The sequence below is a fragment of the Triticum urartu genome, chromosome 5, assembly GCF_003073215.2.
Source record: "Triticum urartu cultivar G1812 chromosome 5, Tu2.1, whole genome shotgun sequence".
Lineage (NCBI taxonomy): Eukaryota > Viridiplantae > Streptophyta > Magnoliopsida > Poales > Poaceae > Triticum > Triticum urartu.
Window position 1 is genome coordinate 547,971,034 of NC_053026.1, and position 14,242 is coordinate 547,985,275.

The 14,242-nt window shown below is 46.9% G+C and overlaps 2 protein-coding genes across 2 annotated transcripts; both read right to left on the bottom strand.

Moving 5' to 3' along the window:
* Nucleotides 1-394: 394 nt before the first annotated feature.
* On the bottom strand, nucleotides 395-4,475 carry LOC125505965 (F-box protein At5g65850-like). Its single transcript, XM_048670858.1, has one exon. It carries the CDS (start codon nucleotides 1,623-1,625, stop codon nucleotides 414-416), a length of 1,212 nt encoding a protein of 403 aa, XP_048526815.1. The 5' UTR covers nucleotides 1,626-4,475; the 3' UTR covers nucleotides 395-413.
* A 1,063-nt stretch (nucleotides 4,476-5,538) lies between these two features.
* Nucleotides 5,539-14,162, bottom strand: LOC125510567. Its single transcript, XM_048675784.1, has 10 exons — nucleotides 13,601-14,162; nucleotides 11,240-11,504; nucleotides 9,782-10,698; nucleotides 9,223-9,646; nucleotides 8,961-9,142; nucleotides 7,732-7,888; nucleotides 7,421-7,648; nucleotides 6,968-7,318; nucleotides 6,395-6,496; nucleotides 5,539-6,291 (listed from the first exon to the last, which is right to left on the bottom strand). Exons 1-10 carry the CDS (start codon nucleotides 14,050-14,052, stop codon nucleotides 6,061-6,063), a joined length of 3,309 nt encoding a protein of 1,102 aa, XP_048531741.1. The 5' UTR covers nucleotides 14,053-14,162; the 3' UTR covers nucleotides 5,539-6,060.
* Nucleotides 14,163-14,242: the final 80 nt, after the last annotated feature.

The following is a 14,242-nucleotide window of genomic DNA, read 5'->3' on the forward strand; positions in this document are numbered from 1 at the left end:
ATGGCTGGTTGGGGGCGGGGGCGCGCGCGGATGGGAGCATTTTTGGAGAAAATTGGGAGGGACCGGCGGGCCCGGGGAGAGTAGGCGCGCGCGCGTCCATCTCGTGTCCGCGCCGACGCAAATCCGGCTCAATTTTGGGCCTAGAATGGGTCGCCCACGGACGAAAAACGGACGCGCGTCCGTTTCGATCGGCGTGTTGGACCGTCATTTTTGTCCGCGCTGATCTAAACGGACGTGGACGGACGAAATGGGTCGCCCTATTAAAGTTGCTCTAACTTTATATAAGAAGAGAATTATAAATACAACACAACTAACACTCACTGCTAACAACGAGGGTAGCACCAACTTCACATGCGACTAGTCCAAAGACATCCAGGTCGGTCACCGCCGAAAGCTTGTGTTGACTATTTTGTTTATATTCCTTCGCTCCTTTTCTTTTGCACATCGTCTTGGGAAGGCGGCAATGCAAAGCTGAGAGGCGAGAGAAGGGTGGGACGGTAACCCCCGTGGAAGTTCCATTGACATTTCGAAGTTTCCCACCATAATGGGAACTCTGGGATGTGGAGCCGCTGGTCCCACTGCAACCCTTGAACGTCGCCGAGAACCGTCGGCGGCGAGCGTCCTCTCGTGTCATACATGTGCAGAGTGTCGCCGTGCATGTAGCAGAGCATCTCGCCACCGTCAACCCATGCGCTCCAAGGCCCCAAGTGGTTGAAAGCCTCGCTGATCTCAAAGCAGTAGTGCCGATCCCACCGCAGCTGCTTCCCGTCCTCCGGCGGCGACATGACCCAAAACTGGATGGCCGTGGGCGTGCTGTCGGTGTGCAGCGCGAAGCACAGCCGGCCGTCGAGCTCAAAGGCGCCCACCCGCGGTATACGCTCATCATAGGCGATGATCATCTGCGCCGGGAGACGGTGCGCTCGGCACGTCTCCGTAGCCACGTCGACCACCAAGACTCGATTCCAAGCAGCTGTGAGCAGGTACAGCTTGCCGCCGATCAGCCGTGGCGCCCATGCCGTGATCTTGGTTGGATGAGGCAGCGAGAGGTGCGCGTGCCGGCGCCAGCCTCTGGCGTCGCCCAGGGTGTACACGTCCACGACCGTGGACGCGAGCCTGAACAGCTTGTACTCCTTGGTGGGCGGGCTGAACCCCAGGGCGAAGAGGTGCTGCGCCTCGCCCTCGGCGGCGAGCGGAGGCGGCTCCGGGAGCGCCAGCGTCTCGCCGGTGACGGGGTTGCAGACCACCGCCGGCGCGTCGGCATTGTGGCGGTGGACGAAGCAGAGTAGGCCGTTGCAGACGTTGGCGAGGCCGTAGTCGCCGGGGATGGCGACGGAGCGCATGGCCGTGGCCTTGCCGGAGGACGTGAGGAAGAAGCTGGCCTCGTCAGGCTCGCGCGTCTCGGAGACGAGCAGGACCTCCGCCGCGGGCGCGACGTGGGTGGCGGCGTGGAGGCTGCGGAAGGAGGGGTGGCTGGCGACGCCGCGCCACAGCCTGGAGACGCAGCGGGACCGGGCGACGTCCTTCGTCGGCAGCTTCACCAGGATCTCCTGCAGCAACTCGCTAGGGATCTCGCCGCCGCCGCCGCCGCCGCCATCTGGCTCCAGCAGCCGCCGACGTTGTCCCATCGCTAATGCTTGTCGATCGACCGACGCGACGCGACGGCGGCAACTTGAACCTTGAAGTCGATCGAGTTGTGATTTCAGGGTTTCTATTTTTTTATGGAAGGAGTGCTTCGTTGCGACTTAATTGCCGTTTTCCGAGTTGGGTTAGGTATCATCAACTCGGACTCCTAGGTGAACACGCAGATTAGATTAGAGACCAGACCTGCCGTTGGTCATCATCAGACCACTTTATGTGGAACGCTGACGTCGACGTCGACGTCCCCGGAGGCGCACGGTCCGCCGGGATCAAGCCGAGGAGAGGTGATAGGTTCGTTAAGTTTTGAACACGTTCATCTTTGATCTTTCTGTGGTGATTGTACTCTGAACGAAACCATGAAACTTCAAAAAAAAACAAGCAATTCAAAATGAGCCGGTAATTTGATTCCAGGTATTTTTTTGATGAAGGGCATTTTTATGAACTAAAAACTATAGAATCAAATGATACAAAGCATGATGAGCATCATCTGACCTCTACTTAATTAAGATGCACGCAGTCAAACACTAACAACTGCCAAACATTAAAAAGAACGACATATCGGCAAAAGTAGAGTCATATAGGACTGGCACTATGCCCACATCGAATGAGGTGATGGATCGATCGAGAGATTATGATGCCACTCATGTTGGGCAAAAACCTCCCTGACCACCCATGGCACACCGTCTTGAATAGCGGTTGGTACTCCATTGACCTGGAGATTGAAGCCGCTGAAGAGTGAGGAGGCGGAGGAAGTGGGAGTGGCGCCGGCGGCGGCGGGGGGAGGCCTCCGCTGTTGGAGGAGGAGGCTATGGCGTCAGGGCCAGGGAAGGCGGGCGCGATGGCAGACGGAGAACGGCTGTGACGGAGAGGAGGGCAACGACGTGTTTTTAGTGGGGGAATGAATCTGGTTTGAAGAAGTTTTGGGGGTTTCTAAATGTTCTCCACGTAGGTCGAGCAGTGACGGGTGCGGCCCGACACCGGCCACAACTAAAGACCTGGCAACTGCATTTACTGAGGCCTGAATGTTCTTTTCTACATCATTAACTGATTTTTCTACACCATTTCGACTTCAATATTTTTCTATGTGTAATACACACCATCCAAAATGCCATGCTCAAATTTGGGCACTTTTTGTGTTGTTTTACTATTTTTCAAGCATTAACTGATTTTTCGGTCATCAAAAAGCACAGGACGTCACTGCTGCTTTTATCCCACACGCAAATTTGTAGTAAAAAATTATGAGTGGCGGGTGGTCATTTTTGCCTGCCACTGCTACTTTTTCTAAAATAGCTGTAGCGGGTACCTGTCCAAATCCACCACTAAATTGAGTCGGCCATAAGCATTTTCCCAATATGGATCACTAAATTCAGTAAAACACAACAATAACTTTGTCAAGGGACATGCACACGGTCCAACAGTGAGGCCCCTCCCAATGCTCCACCTTGTACAGGTGCTAAGCCTGCCATGTAAGCGAAAAAATCTGATGTGACAAGTTAATTAAGAGAAGAGAGATAAGACTAGTCACAATGGGGGTAACTTAGAGTAGTAACATGCATATGTTACTTGTTACTACCTCCACAGTGGGTAGTAACATATGTATTGTGTTATACATCAATTTATTTATTAGGCTATAGACTCATCTTTTCTTGATATGTGTGATGTTACAGTAACTAGCTATGTTACTACATGCTTCTCTTTCTTCATTAATTACATGCCACATCATCTATTTTGCCTAGATAAGTGTGATGTTACTACTTATGTTACTCCCACTGCGGGTAGTCTAAGTGTGATGACCCCGGAAAAAAACAATGACAAATACGTGAACCTAGGCAAAACATCTAACTGAAAGAAGCCTATCAATGCATGAGAAACTTTAGTTGCTAACTCATTAAAGGAAGGAAGTTTAGATAACATCTAAGTACCATTGCATTGGCAGCAGCCTGACGTGCTTCTCGCTGGTGGCTTATCGCCTGAGGATGAGGTGTCGAAAGTGCATGCGCGCGCCAAGTGTTGGGGAAAATTTCCCACCAGAGATATTGTGATGGAAAAAAAAGATAGATGAATAAGAGAGAATATTACCATGTGGGCAAGATTGGTCAAACATAGACACCGCTTCAAATTGGAGGGACGAAACTTGTCCGGAATGAAAAGGTCAGGATGTGACATTTTTGGTTGAAGTTGAGGGATCAAATCTGTACTAATTGATAAGAACATGGACAAAGCATATGCTTTTCTCATATTACTTTGCTTTAAAGGTCTTTACACATATGAATCTGAATGGACGTACATAGTCGTGGACTATTTGGCTTGAAGCAGTAGCTAACCAAGAGCTGATAGAGCCACGCGCCTGGACCTGGAGAAGCTGTAGTACTACGAAGGAGAATGGGAAGGAGCAATGATGCCGTTTGCGAGGATGACCGGCTGATTCCAAGCATGACGAATGTCTGAAACATCTCCAACAAATGGCTAGCTGTTACTACTACTACGATAGCATCGACATTGGAATGAACGATTCCTTCCCTCTGGCTTGAATAAGCCTACTAGGCAAGGCGATTGACAACTTGGGGAGGGCGATGTATATGCCGGCGGGACGGTGGAGGGAGAGAAGAGAAGAGAAGATATGGATGGATGTGCTCACCTTATTTTGGTGCTGCGTCGATGCCCGCAACCTGCACACACACACACACACACACACACACAGCTGCGGATTGCGGTGTCGCTCTCTGTCATGTGCCCAACAGGGAAAGAGTGAAACTGTCACAGCACGATCTAACCACAGCTTCAAGAGTTAGATCATGCTGGCAGCTTCACGCTTTCTCTTGGGCACTCGAACTAACTACCGCCCTAGCTAGCTAGCTTCGAATCCATGGAGGATCGATACCCCCGTGCATGCTTATATAGACGACGCTACATACAAGATTGATGGAGGGATCACATGGGGGCCGTCCGGCCGGTCAAGACTGGGCTCGTGCTCCCGCGCGGCATTGTCGCTGACTCCCGGCGGAGCGGATCCGAGACGGACGGGAGCGCCTGCCCATCGCCGATGCATGCAGCTGGACTGGACTGGACTGGACTGGACTGGCAGTCGTGCGGCCAATGGGCGCAAAGTCACAAGGCCTCACATGCACGGCCTTGTCGTGGCGCGCCGTGGATGGAGGGAGCCGGGCCTGGTCCCCCCGGACAGGGGATCATAGTTAAACCAGCGCCACCCCCCGATCTTGTCTTAGCCCGCGGACACCTCCGCCCTCGAGAAGCCAAAATCAGACGCGGGCCGCATATAAAACATTTGGTTTTCATTTTTGTGAGGAGGAGCAAGCTAGGCAGACGTGCGTGCACGCGCCAGCTGGGGGTAGATCGGTTCAGCGGTGCTGCCCTGCATCTGGTCAAGGGCGTGCCGCTAATTTACCGGTCAAGATCAGCGGCAGCAGGCGAAGTTGATGCTTCTTCGCAACAGAGAAAAAAAAACGATGCTGCGCTGTAGTACATTTTAGCTTGCAGGTGAGAATTCTACTGCTGGTAGAAACAGTCTGGACAAACACTTGTCGGCTTGTGATTATGGCACTTGTCCACCCACAACTGCAGTGTCTGCGTAATATATCTCTCGAGTGCACAGGAGCACGTAGGGAAATGTCCGGTTGACTTGAGCATCCAACGTCGATGCGTGCTGCCGCACTTTCCAAGATTTGGCCTGCAAGATCCGCATTAAAGAGAGAAAGTGCCATTCCATCTAGGAGTACGTCCGAGACTTTGCATCCAATCTTTTACGCCAAGTGCATACCATGCACTAACACTGTATAGGTAATACTACTAATAATATACTGATGAAAATCTTGACTTTGCACAGCCACAGCGCCTGTAACGTTTTTGCCGACGACAACCACCAATACAACTGCTGGCAGGGAAATCATAACACACAGCCTCGTTAAGAAAAGTAGCAACCGTTCCCGTTTGTTACACAACTCAGCATTCTAAGGTTACATGGATCACCGCTGGACCAACAATCTTACGTACACATACATAAAAATGGAGCCTTGACCTAAAATCGATAACTTAGACTCAACTGAATAATATAAGTTATGGAAAATTGGAAATTACTATGAAGAAGAAAATTACATGACATACACATACACACACGACCAGGATGGAGACTGCTACAACAGGTGAGCCAGCATGCAGTGCAGCTACAAAACTGACCCAGGAGGAGCTTCCGCGGCCAAAGTCACCCCTCGCCTTGGTTTGACTTTTTCCGCCACCACCAGAAGACCAACATCAGTGAAATGCGGAGTGTTCTGGTCCGAGCCCCGAGGAACTCAGACGCTGGCCAGATCCAGCGACCTGCTATAAGCGCCCGGTTTAACCTGTCAAGCCTATCTGGCAGCAAGGCTGCCTCACCATCAGCTTTCTCATTCAGGGTCCACAGGTTCAGCTCAGGTCATAGCATGTGGGTAAGGAGCAAAGCGAATTGTAAATTTGCTCGGCCTTGGGGCGCCTAGATGCGGTTCCTCTGGTGCACTGGTAGAATAGATCAATTAGAAATCTCAGTTTCTCTGCATGAGCATCAGATGTGATCCCCAACTTCAGCCTCGTAATTGGCTCGTCCACTGTCCAGAACGCTTCTAATTCTTTAGTTAGCCTTGGCCTTTGTTTCTTCCTCTGATGACATAGAATTCACAAGATGTTACTTCGTATATGTTTACCCAAAACAATAAGCAAATACAAAATATACAAGAGCCAACTTCTGATGTAGAGGTCTTACCTTTATGAGATCATATATTTCTGAATCTGGTAGTCCCTCGTAGGGTATACGAAGTGTAAGCATCTCGAATATAAAACATCCATATGACCAGATATCCACTTCCTGCATCAAAAGCCATATTTAACCGCATCAATACCGCTTTATTTTGGGGTGTTGGTTGGGGCTAGGACTATATCTAATTAGCATAATCTGGTAGGTAGCTACGGGCCTATTTGCTGATATTAACATAGTTTATAATATACTGAAATCCAAGTGGCTTTACACTAACCAATAACATGACAATGCACATTACTGTACACAGGATAGTCAGCAATCAGAGTAACAATCATCACACAGGATACATGGCAATGCACATTACCACACACAAGTATAAATGTTTAAGATTAGCTAATGCAAGCAATGAAGAAAAATTAGTGTTCCAGTAACACATCATGATAATAACTACCAAATATTGGAATTTTCAATCAGAAACATGGCCGAGCTACTCCGTAGTACATACAGTACTGTTCAGAGCTGTTCAATATGAGTTGAGCAAAAAAAAAAGGACAGCGCAATGTTTAAATGAATGCTTACCAGTCCATACTGGGTTTTCTCATGCATGGCCTGAAGAACCTCTGGAGCCATCCAACAAGGTGTCCCAACACAAACATTGGGTGGATATGTGCCAAGGTGAGCTATACAGCATGTATGGGATAGAGAATGCAAAGGAATGGATCTATCAAAATCAGAGAGTTTGACTACTGGTGTCCCATGACTCCTCTTCGAATCCAGATCAACCAAAACATTCTCGCTTTTTATATCCCGGTGAATAACTAGCTTCCTGTGCATCTCCAACAAAGCACAAGCAACTTCTCGAGCAATGTAAAATGCCAGGTCCACAGGTACATGTTTCTTGCCCTCTTTCAGTAGTTTTGTCAAATAGCCCTAATTTGAAATTAAAAGATCCAGTTATCACTGAGAACATATAAAACAAAAAAGACATCAACGAATACAAGAAGGCTCATAACGATGAACAAATGAATTTACCTTCAGTGAACCTCCTTTCACATATTCCATTAAAATTACAGACTGCATTATCCTGTACTCCTTATCACTATCATCTTGAACCCATTTAGAAGAAAGTTGGTGACCATATATGTCCACTATGGATCTGTGCTTCCTTAGAGCATTCATCATTCTTACTTCCCCAAGAAGCTTGTATTCAAATTTTTTTACTTCATCATTAGAAGCACGCCGGGTATCTAGGTACCGTATCTGCATTTGAAACCAACGCCAAGTAAATACATGAAACATAGTAAAGGCACCGAAGAAATTTAGAAGGCAAAAAAAAAATAAACCTTTGCTGCTGCATCAACTGAACCAATTTTGCAGTGGTAGACAGCGCTAGAAGCTGTAGCTTCAATTTCTTTGCATAGTGAGACCGAAGGGAAGGAAGACCGAGGTGTATAGCCTTCATCATCAAGCGCAACGTGCAGTCGACTGAGGGGAACATACCTAAAACCACGTGCACATAATTAGTAACGAAATAATTTTGTAGTCAGGAAGAATCACTGAATAAGCATGTAGCATGTACTCCCTCCGTTCCAAATTACTCGTCGAAGAAATGGATGTACTAGAACTAAAATACATCTAGATACATCCATACCTGCGACAAGTAATTCGGAACGGAGGGAGTACTTTTGTTTTCAACACCTCCATGAAGCAGCATGATTAAAATTTAAATACTAGATCAGCAGATAACGCCCCCTAATATCAGGCAAACAAAATAACAAACAAAAGAGTATGCAAGAACAACGCAATAACTGAAATGAAAGACATAACATACCATATCATACCAATACAGAGTGATTAGACACGATGTACTAGCATATCCTGACAGCCTGACAGCTACATATCGTACAATATTTCACAATATCCAATTTTGCAATCGCACACATAAGGCATCGGCAATTGGCATTATAAGTTCTCATCTTATTACACATACTATTACAATATTACTGACCTTTTGCAATTTAAGTCATAATAAAGTTAGATAACTACCTCCGTCCTGGTTTACTAGTCCCCCTCATATTTTGGGTCATACTTTGACCATGATTTCAACTAATAAAATATAAGTTATATGTAGCAAAAATAATATCATTGCAAACTACATCCAAATATGAATCCAAAATAATATTTTTTGGCGACATGCATTAACATTTTGTTGGTCAAATATATGATCAAACTTTAACCCAAAGTACGAGGAGAACTAGTAAACCAGGACGGAGGTAATCCCTCCGTTCCAAATTACTCGTCGTGGTTTTAGTTCAAATTTGATGAACTAAAACCACGACGAGTAATTTGGAACGGAGGGAGTAGTACATAGCACATGAATACAGTATAAACTACATATGGCATTTATGTAGGCCATGTTTTTGACCTGATCACAAAATTGACATAACACTGAAACAGCAGTAACAATATAATGACAATATGACAGAACCAGCATAGTGCAAGTTAGTTGCTACCATAAATTCAAGGTAAAGTGGAGTCAGTATTTTTCCCTATACGATCACAAGGCACTCACCTGCAGAAGTACTCTGGATCCGTCTCTTCCTTTATGTTTGTGGGGTAACACGCATCAACAATCATCCTTACCAAGATATTCCCTTGTCTAACAGGGACAACATTCCAAGCATGAGGCGTGTAGTCAAGATGCCCCCTCACAAGCTCACAAGGAATTGGAGGGTCCGCCCGGTCACACAAATACTGCAATAGATAAGGTAGCCATGTCAAAGCCTCAACTGATAAACATAAAACATAAGTCAGATAACAGAACAACAAGGTACCTTCATTAGGACAGCTCGGTGCCTACAAACACCAAACTGCAATGCCCCTATTGGTACAATGCCTGAATTATTCCTTTCCTTGATGATGTGTATTGATTTATCACAGAGACCAGTAAAATTGAAGTGCCCAGGAGGAGTACTGGCTTGTTTTGATGCTTCATTGCTATCACACATGCTACCGGCAGCACAAGTACAAATGAATGGTTGCTCCTTCCTCAAGCTAACAATAGCTCCCCGTGTTCTCCTCAGAGAAGCACTTCGATCACAACCTCCAAAACAGTCAGAGACAAACAAAGCAAGAACTGATGCCCTTAGCAAGTCCTGACCTGCATCTTCATCTGTTTCGGAATAACTTGGCCTCTTCAAACTGGATAACAACAGTTGTGCTGAAGAAGCAATTGCGTCCAATTCTTCATCTTGTTCTCTTAAGAGAAAGAAGCAAAAAAAAAAGTCAGGCAGATTGCAAACATATCCTATGCTCTCAAATAGACCAATCAGAAAGAGCATACAGCATATAAAAAAGCAAATTACCAAACAACGGATAGGAATGTGCACTAACCTGTCCAAAAGAATAACTTCACGTGCATACAGTCCGAGACTCCGTTCATACTCCTCTAATGGCATGAACGGCATATCTCGTCCCGCGTCATAAAATCCATCCGGTAAATGGTCATCTATGCTGCAAAATGACTCCACGCTGTACTTATAGGATAACTTCGAGGATTCATCAATTGGTCTTGGGCATTTGCTGGGTTTGGGATTATTGTCCATATCAGGATGCCTTTTAGATTTCAGTGTAAGCTTACATGCCTCTGAAGTGTTCTCTTCAACAACATCAACTGCATTGCGGGTCGATGAAGCAGTATCCTCAAGTTCATTTTCAATACTGCCCAAACAAGCTGGATCGGTGCTGATACCAGAATTGTTGTCATGACAACTTCTCATATTTATTCCAGTTTTTCCATCGTCATATTGGTCCTGAAGCATCATGCCACTATCTTTTATAAGCCCATCTGAGTCATAATCGATTATGCAAGATAGGTCTTCAGATATAGAACTTGTTTCTTTCAAATCCTGTGCTGAACTTTCTTCAACAATGTCTTTCATCACTGGCCTGTTTTCCATATCATCTTCAGTCATGTTCACAGCCATTTCATCAATGTCATTTTCACAAAGCCTGCTCCTGCTGGACTCCAAACGCTCCTGGCGAGCCTGCTGTTGCAGGCAATCCCGTCGCTTCCAGCCCTTCTTCATTTTCTGTGCGGTATGAGCTTTTAAATTGGGGGAAATATCTGTGGGTGAGCATGAGAGCACGCCATTGCAAGCATGACTTGCAGGTCTAGGTTCTGCTGATCTGTTTATATTTGCGATACCTAGACGTTGTAGCTTGTCACTCTTCAAAGGAATTTCACCATTTTCCCTCATGTCACAGCATACCCAAGAGGGTATCATAAAAGAATGGGAAATCCTATTAAACTTGAAGATAGAAAAAGAAAACTATCAGGATCTGATATTTGAATTTCTAAGCATAAATAGAAGACATAAGAAAACATCCACAATACATCATCGATAGACTTGATGAGTAAGTCATATAGTATCTCATGAAAAAAGTTAGTAAGAAAATGAATGGCTAATATTAACACCTCCACAACTTCTCTCTCTGGCAAACACCCCCCATGCAAGTGTTGTTCTGCTTGCTAACACCCTCCTTCCCCTAATTTTCATTACATTTAGAAAGATCGCATGTTGATTCGATTATAATCATTTTCCTCAAAAATGACACACTAATCTCACTCCAAGTATAATTGTTAATCAGGTCCTGACAAATGTTGAATGTTTTGTTCCAGAAGTGAATGAATGCCATAGAATAAGCACCAAAATGACAAATGACAAATACAAACAAGACAACAAAGATCAGAATCAACACTGCTGAAGATAATGTAAATTATGTCAACATGATCAAGACATAGCAATAATTAGGAACAGGTGGAAAGCAAAACTTCTGATGAGAACATACCTGAAGATTAAGATACTGCAGTGTAAGCATAGAGACAAGTTCAACTGATCCAAGGGATGTCAATCTATTGTTCGATAAGTCAAGGCTTTCAAGACATCTCAAAGAAGAGATCCCTGATGGTAAATCTACCAACTTATTATTAGTCACTTTGAGGAATTTCAGGGCCCGCAACTCAGTTATCCAGTTAGGCAAGTTCTTCAGCTTGTTGAAAGACAGATCAAGTTCTTGGAGCTTCCTGAGGGAACCAATCTCAGGGGGGAGGAACCTAAAGATATTTAAAAAGGAATGTGAAACCACCATCTTTTCCAGGGAACAATTGAAATAAATAAGTCAATATAGCATAAAATAGAAACCATCATCAGGAACACCATACAAGTTCCCCATATTTGGTTCAAGTGTCCACAGTCGACAAAGATTCTAATAGCCTAGATCAAGAATATCAACTTCTGTTAACTCAAGAGATGCTGAAGATTGTCGCTTGCTAATCGGATATTGAAAATATGCCTCTTAAGAGGTGCATACCACATACCACATCAGTATCGGCATTTTTTTCATTGTTCCACATATCAGCCAGAGCCAGTTAATCGGCATCTCGGTCAGTTAATCGCTACTCGGACACCTCCAGATATGAAAAGGCCCTATTCGCGCCATTAACTGCTTGGGGCAATTTATCGGTCTGGGCCGATTAATTGCTAGGGAATTTTTGGCCCAAAAGTGGCCCGTTCCCTCCCTTCTTTCACAGCTGTGCGGGCATTAGGTTAGACAACCCCCTCCCTTCTCCCACTCGTGGAAGAGCAGCTAACGCAGCCGTCCCATCCCTGAGCAGCTCCCGCCGGCTCCCTCCCCTACCCGAGCAGAAGCCGGCGCAGGCCAATCCCTGGTCCCCTCCCTGAGCAGCCCCTGACGAGCTGTCAGCTCCGTCCCCTCCCTGAGCAGCAACCGGCTTCATCCCCTCCCCAAGAAATCGCCGGCTTCGTCCCCTCCCCAAGCAATTGCCAGCTTCGTCCCCTCCCCAAGCAGTCGCCGGCTTTGTCCCCTCCCCGGGCAGTCGCCGGCGCTGTCCCCTCCCCGGGCAGCCAGCATTCCCCCCCGAGATGCTTCATTGTCTGCTCCTCCTGTGCATGGTGTCCCCAGGCAGCAAGTAAACTCAGTTCTCTCCTCTGTGTTGTACTCCTGCTGCTGACAATGCGCCCTGCTACCCTCCTATGTAGTATCTAGACATCTAGTATGTGCTGATGTGGTGCATTTGGCATTTGTAGCAATCTACGGTTGCTTCTACTACAACATGTTGCTATGTAGGCTGGGACATACAGATATGGCCCTAGTAAACCTACCGATAAATTCAGTTAATAGGGCGATTCGCCACTTTATCCCTACTCAGCACCAGATCGATATGCTACCAGTTGAGAATTTTGCTACAACTAAATTTAGACCACAAAATCATTTAATCATCATTCAATCAGTTAATAGGGTGATTCGCCAATTTATCCCTACTCAGCACCCGGCCAATATGCTACCAGTTGAGAATTTTGCTACAGCTAAATTTAGACCACAAAATCATTTAATCATCATCCAATCAGTTAATAGGGCGATTCGCCAACTTATCCCTAATCAGCACCCGACCGATATGCTACCAGTTGAGAGTTTTGCTACAACTAAATTTCGACTACAAAATCATGTAATCATCATTTAAGCATTTGAACTTTTAAACATCTGCACTAACCATCAGATCAGTACATCTTCAGTGTTGAGACAAAGTAACTTGGCTACAACAACCATTTATAATCAAACTGCATAACAAAGTTGACAAATGCCCCTGCACTGCCAAACTAGGGACACGACTCAGAACAGCTAGTTAAAGTAAGGTGGGTAGACCGAATGCTCCTACGAACACCAATGACCTCTATAAACAACTGTAGAGACATAGCAAATATCGCAGACATAATGGTAGCAGCTAATGTGCAGGTTATAAAACTTAAAAGTAGCCACAACAAACAATTCAACCTGATTTAACACATGGCAAAAGCATCATGGTTGCCAGAAGCTATTGGACAGTTGGCATGGAAAAATTGCACCAAACCAGCATAGATTTATACTTAGAAGCTAGCCTGCTAAAGGTTTCTTATACACATCCATTTCTCCCGGGGTCGTGCTGCTGAAATAAACATAAAATGGCACTAGAAAACACATAAAAAAGCATTCTTACGCCGCCAATCACAGACGGAACGCTAGCATTTGGCTGATTAGGCACGAGAACAGTCAATTAACCATAAGCAATTTGACGCACTGTAGCAAAATTACCAGTGGGCAGGTAGGCAGGCAGGCAGCTGTCAATTGAGGTAGTGTTGTCGTGCAGCATACCTGATGGAGAAGTGGCAGATGGTGAGCTTGGTGAGGCACTTGAGGCTGGCGATCTCGACGAGTATGGAGCAGGCGGAGGGCCTGGGCGGCACCATGGAGAGCTCGAGCTCCCTGAGCGCCCGCATCCGCCGGAGCACGGCCCCGGACACCCTGGGCGCGGAGACCTTGAGCTGGAGGCTCTGTAGCCCGTCCAGGTCCCCGGCCTCCGGGGGCAGCACCTCGACGTCGTTGCCGAAGAACTTGAGCGCCCTGAGCCCCCCGCGGCACTCGCCGATGGAGCGCGGGACCAGGTTGTAGGCGTTGCGGTAGATGTAGAGCTCGCCGCCGCGGAGCGCGGCGGGCGGAGGCGAGAAGGGGGCGAGGTCCCACGTGTTGCCGGCGACGTCGGCGGCGTCGGATCCGCGCGGCGGGAGGCCGCCGCCGGCGTCGGGGTCCGGCGCGGCGGCGTCCATGCGGGCGCCACCGTCCGCCGCGGGGTTTTGGGGCGGCGCGGCCTAGGGTTTCGTACGGGGGGCGGGGAGAGAGTGTGAACGGGGAAGAGGGGAAAGAGAGAGAGAGCGGGCGGGTGGGAATTGTATAAGTTAAGCCATCCTAATGCTGAGATTTGGACCGGGTTCTGATTAGCTTCTGTCTCGAGGGGTA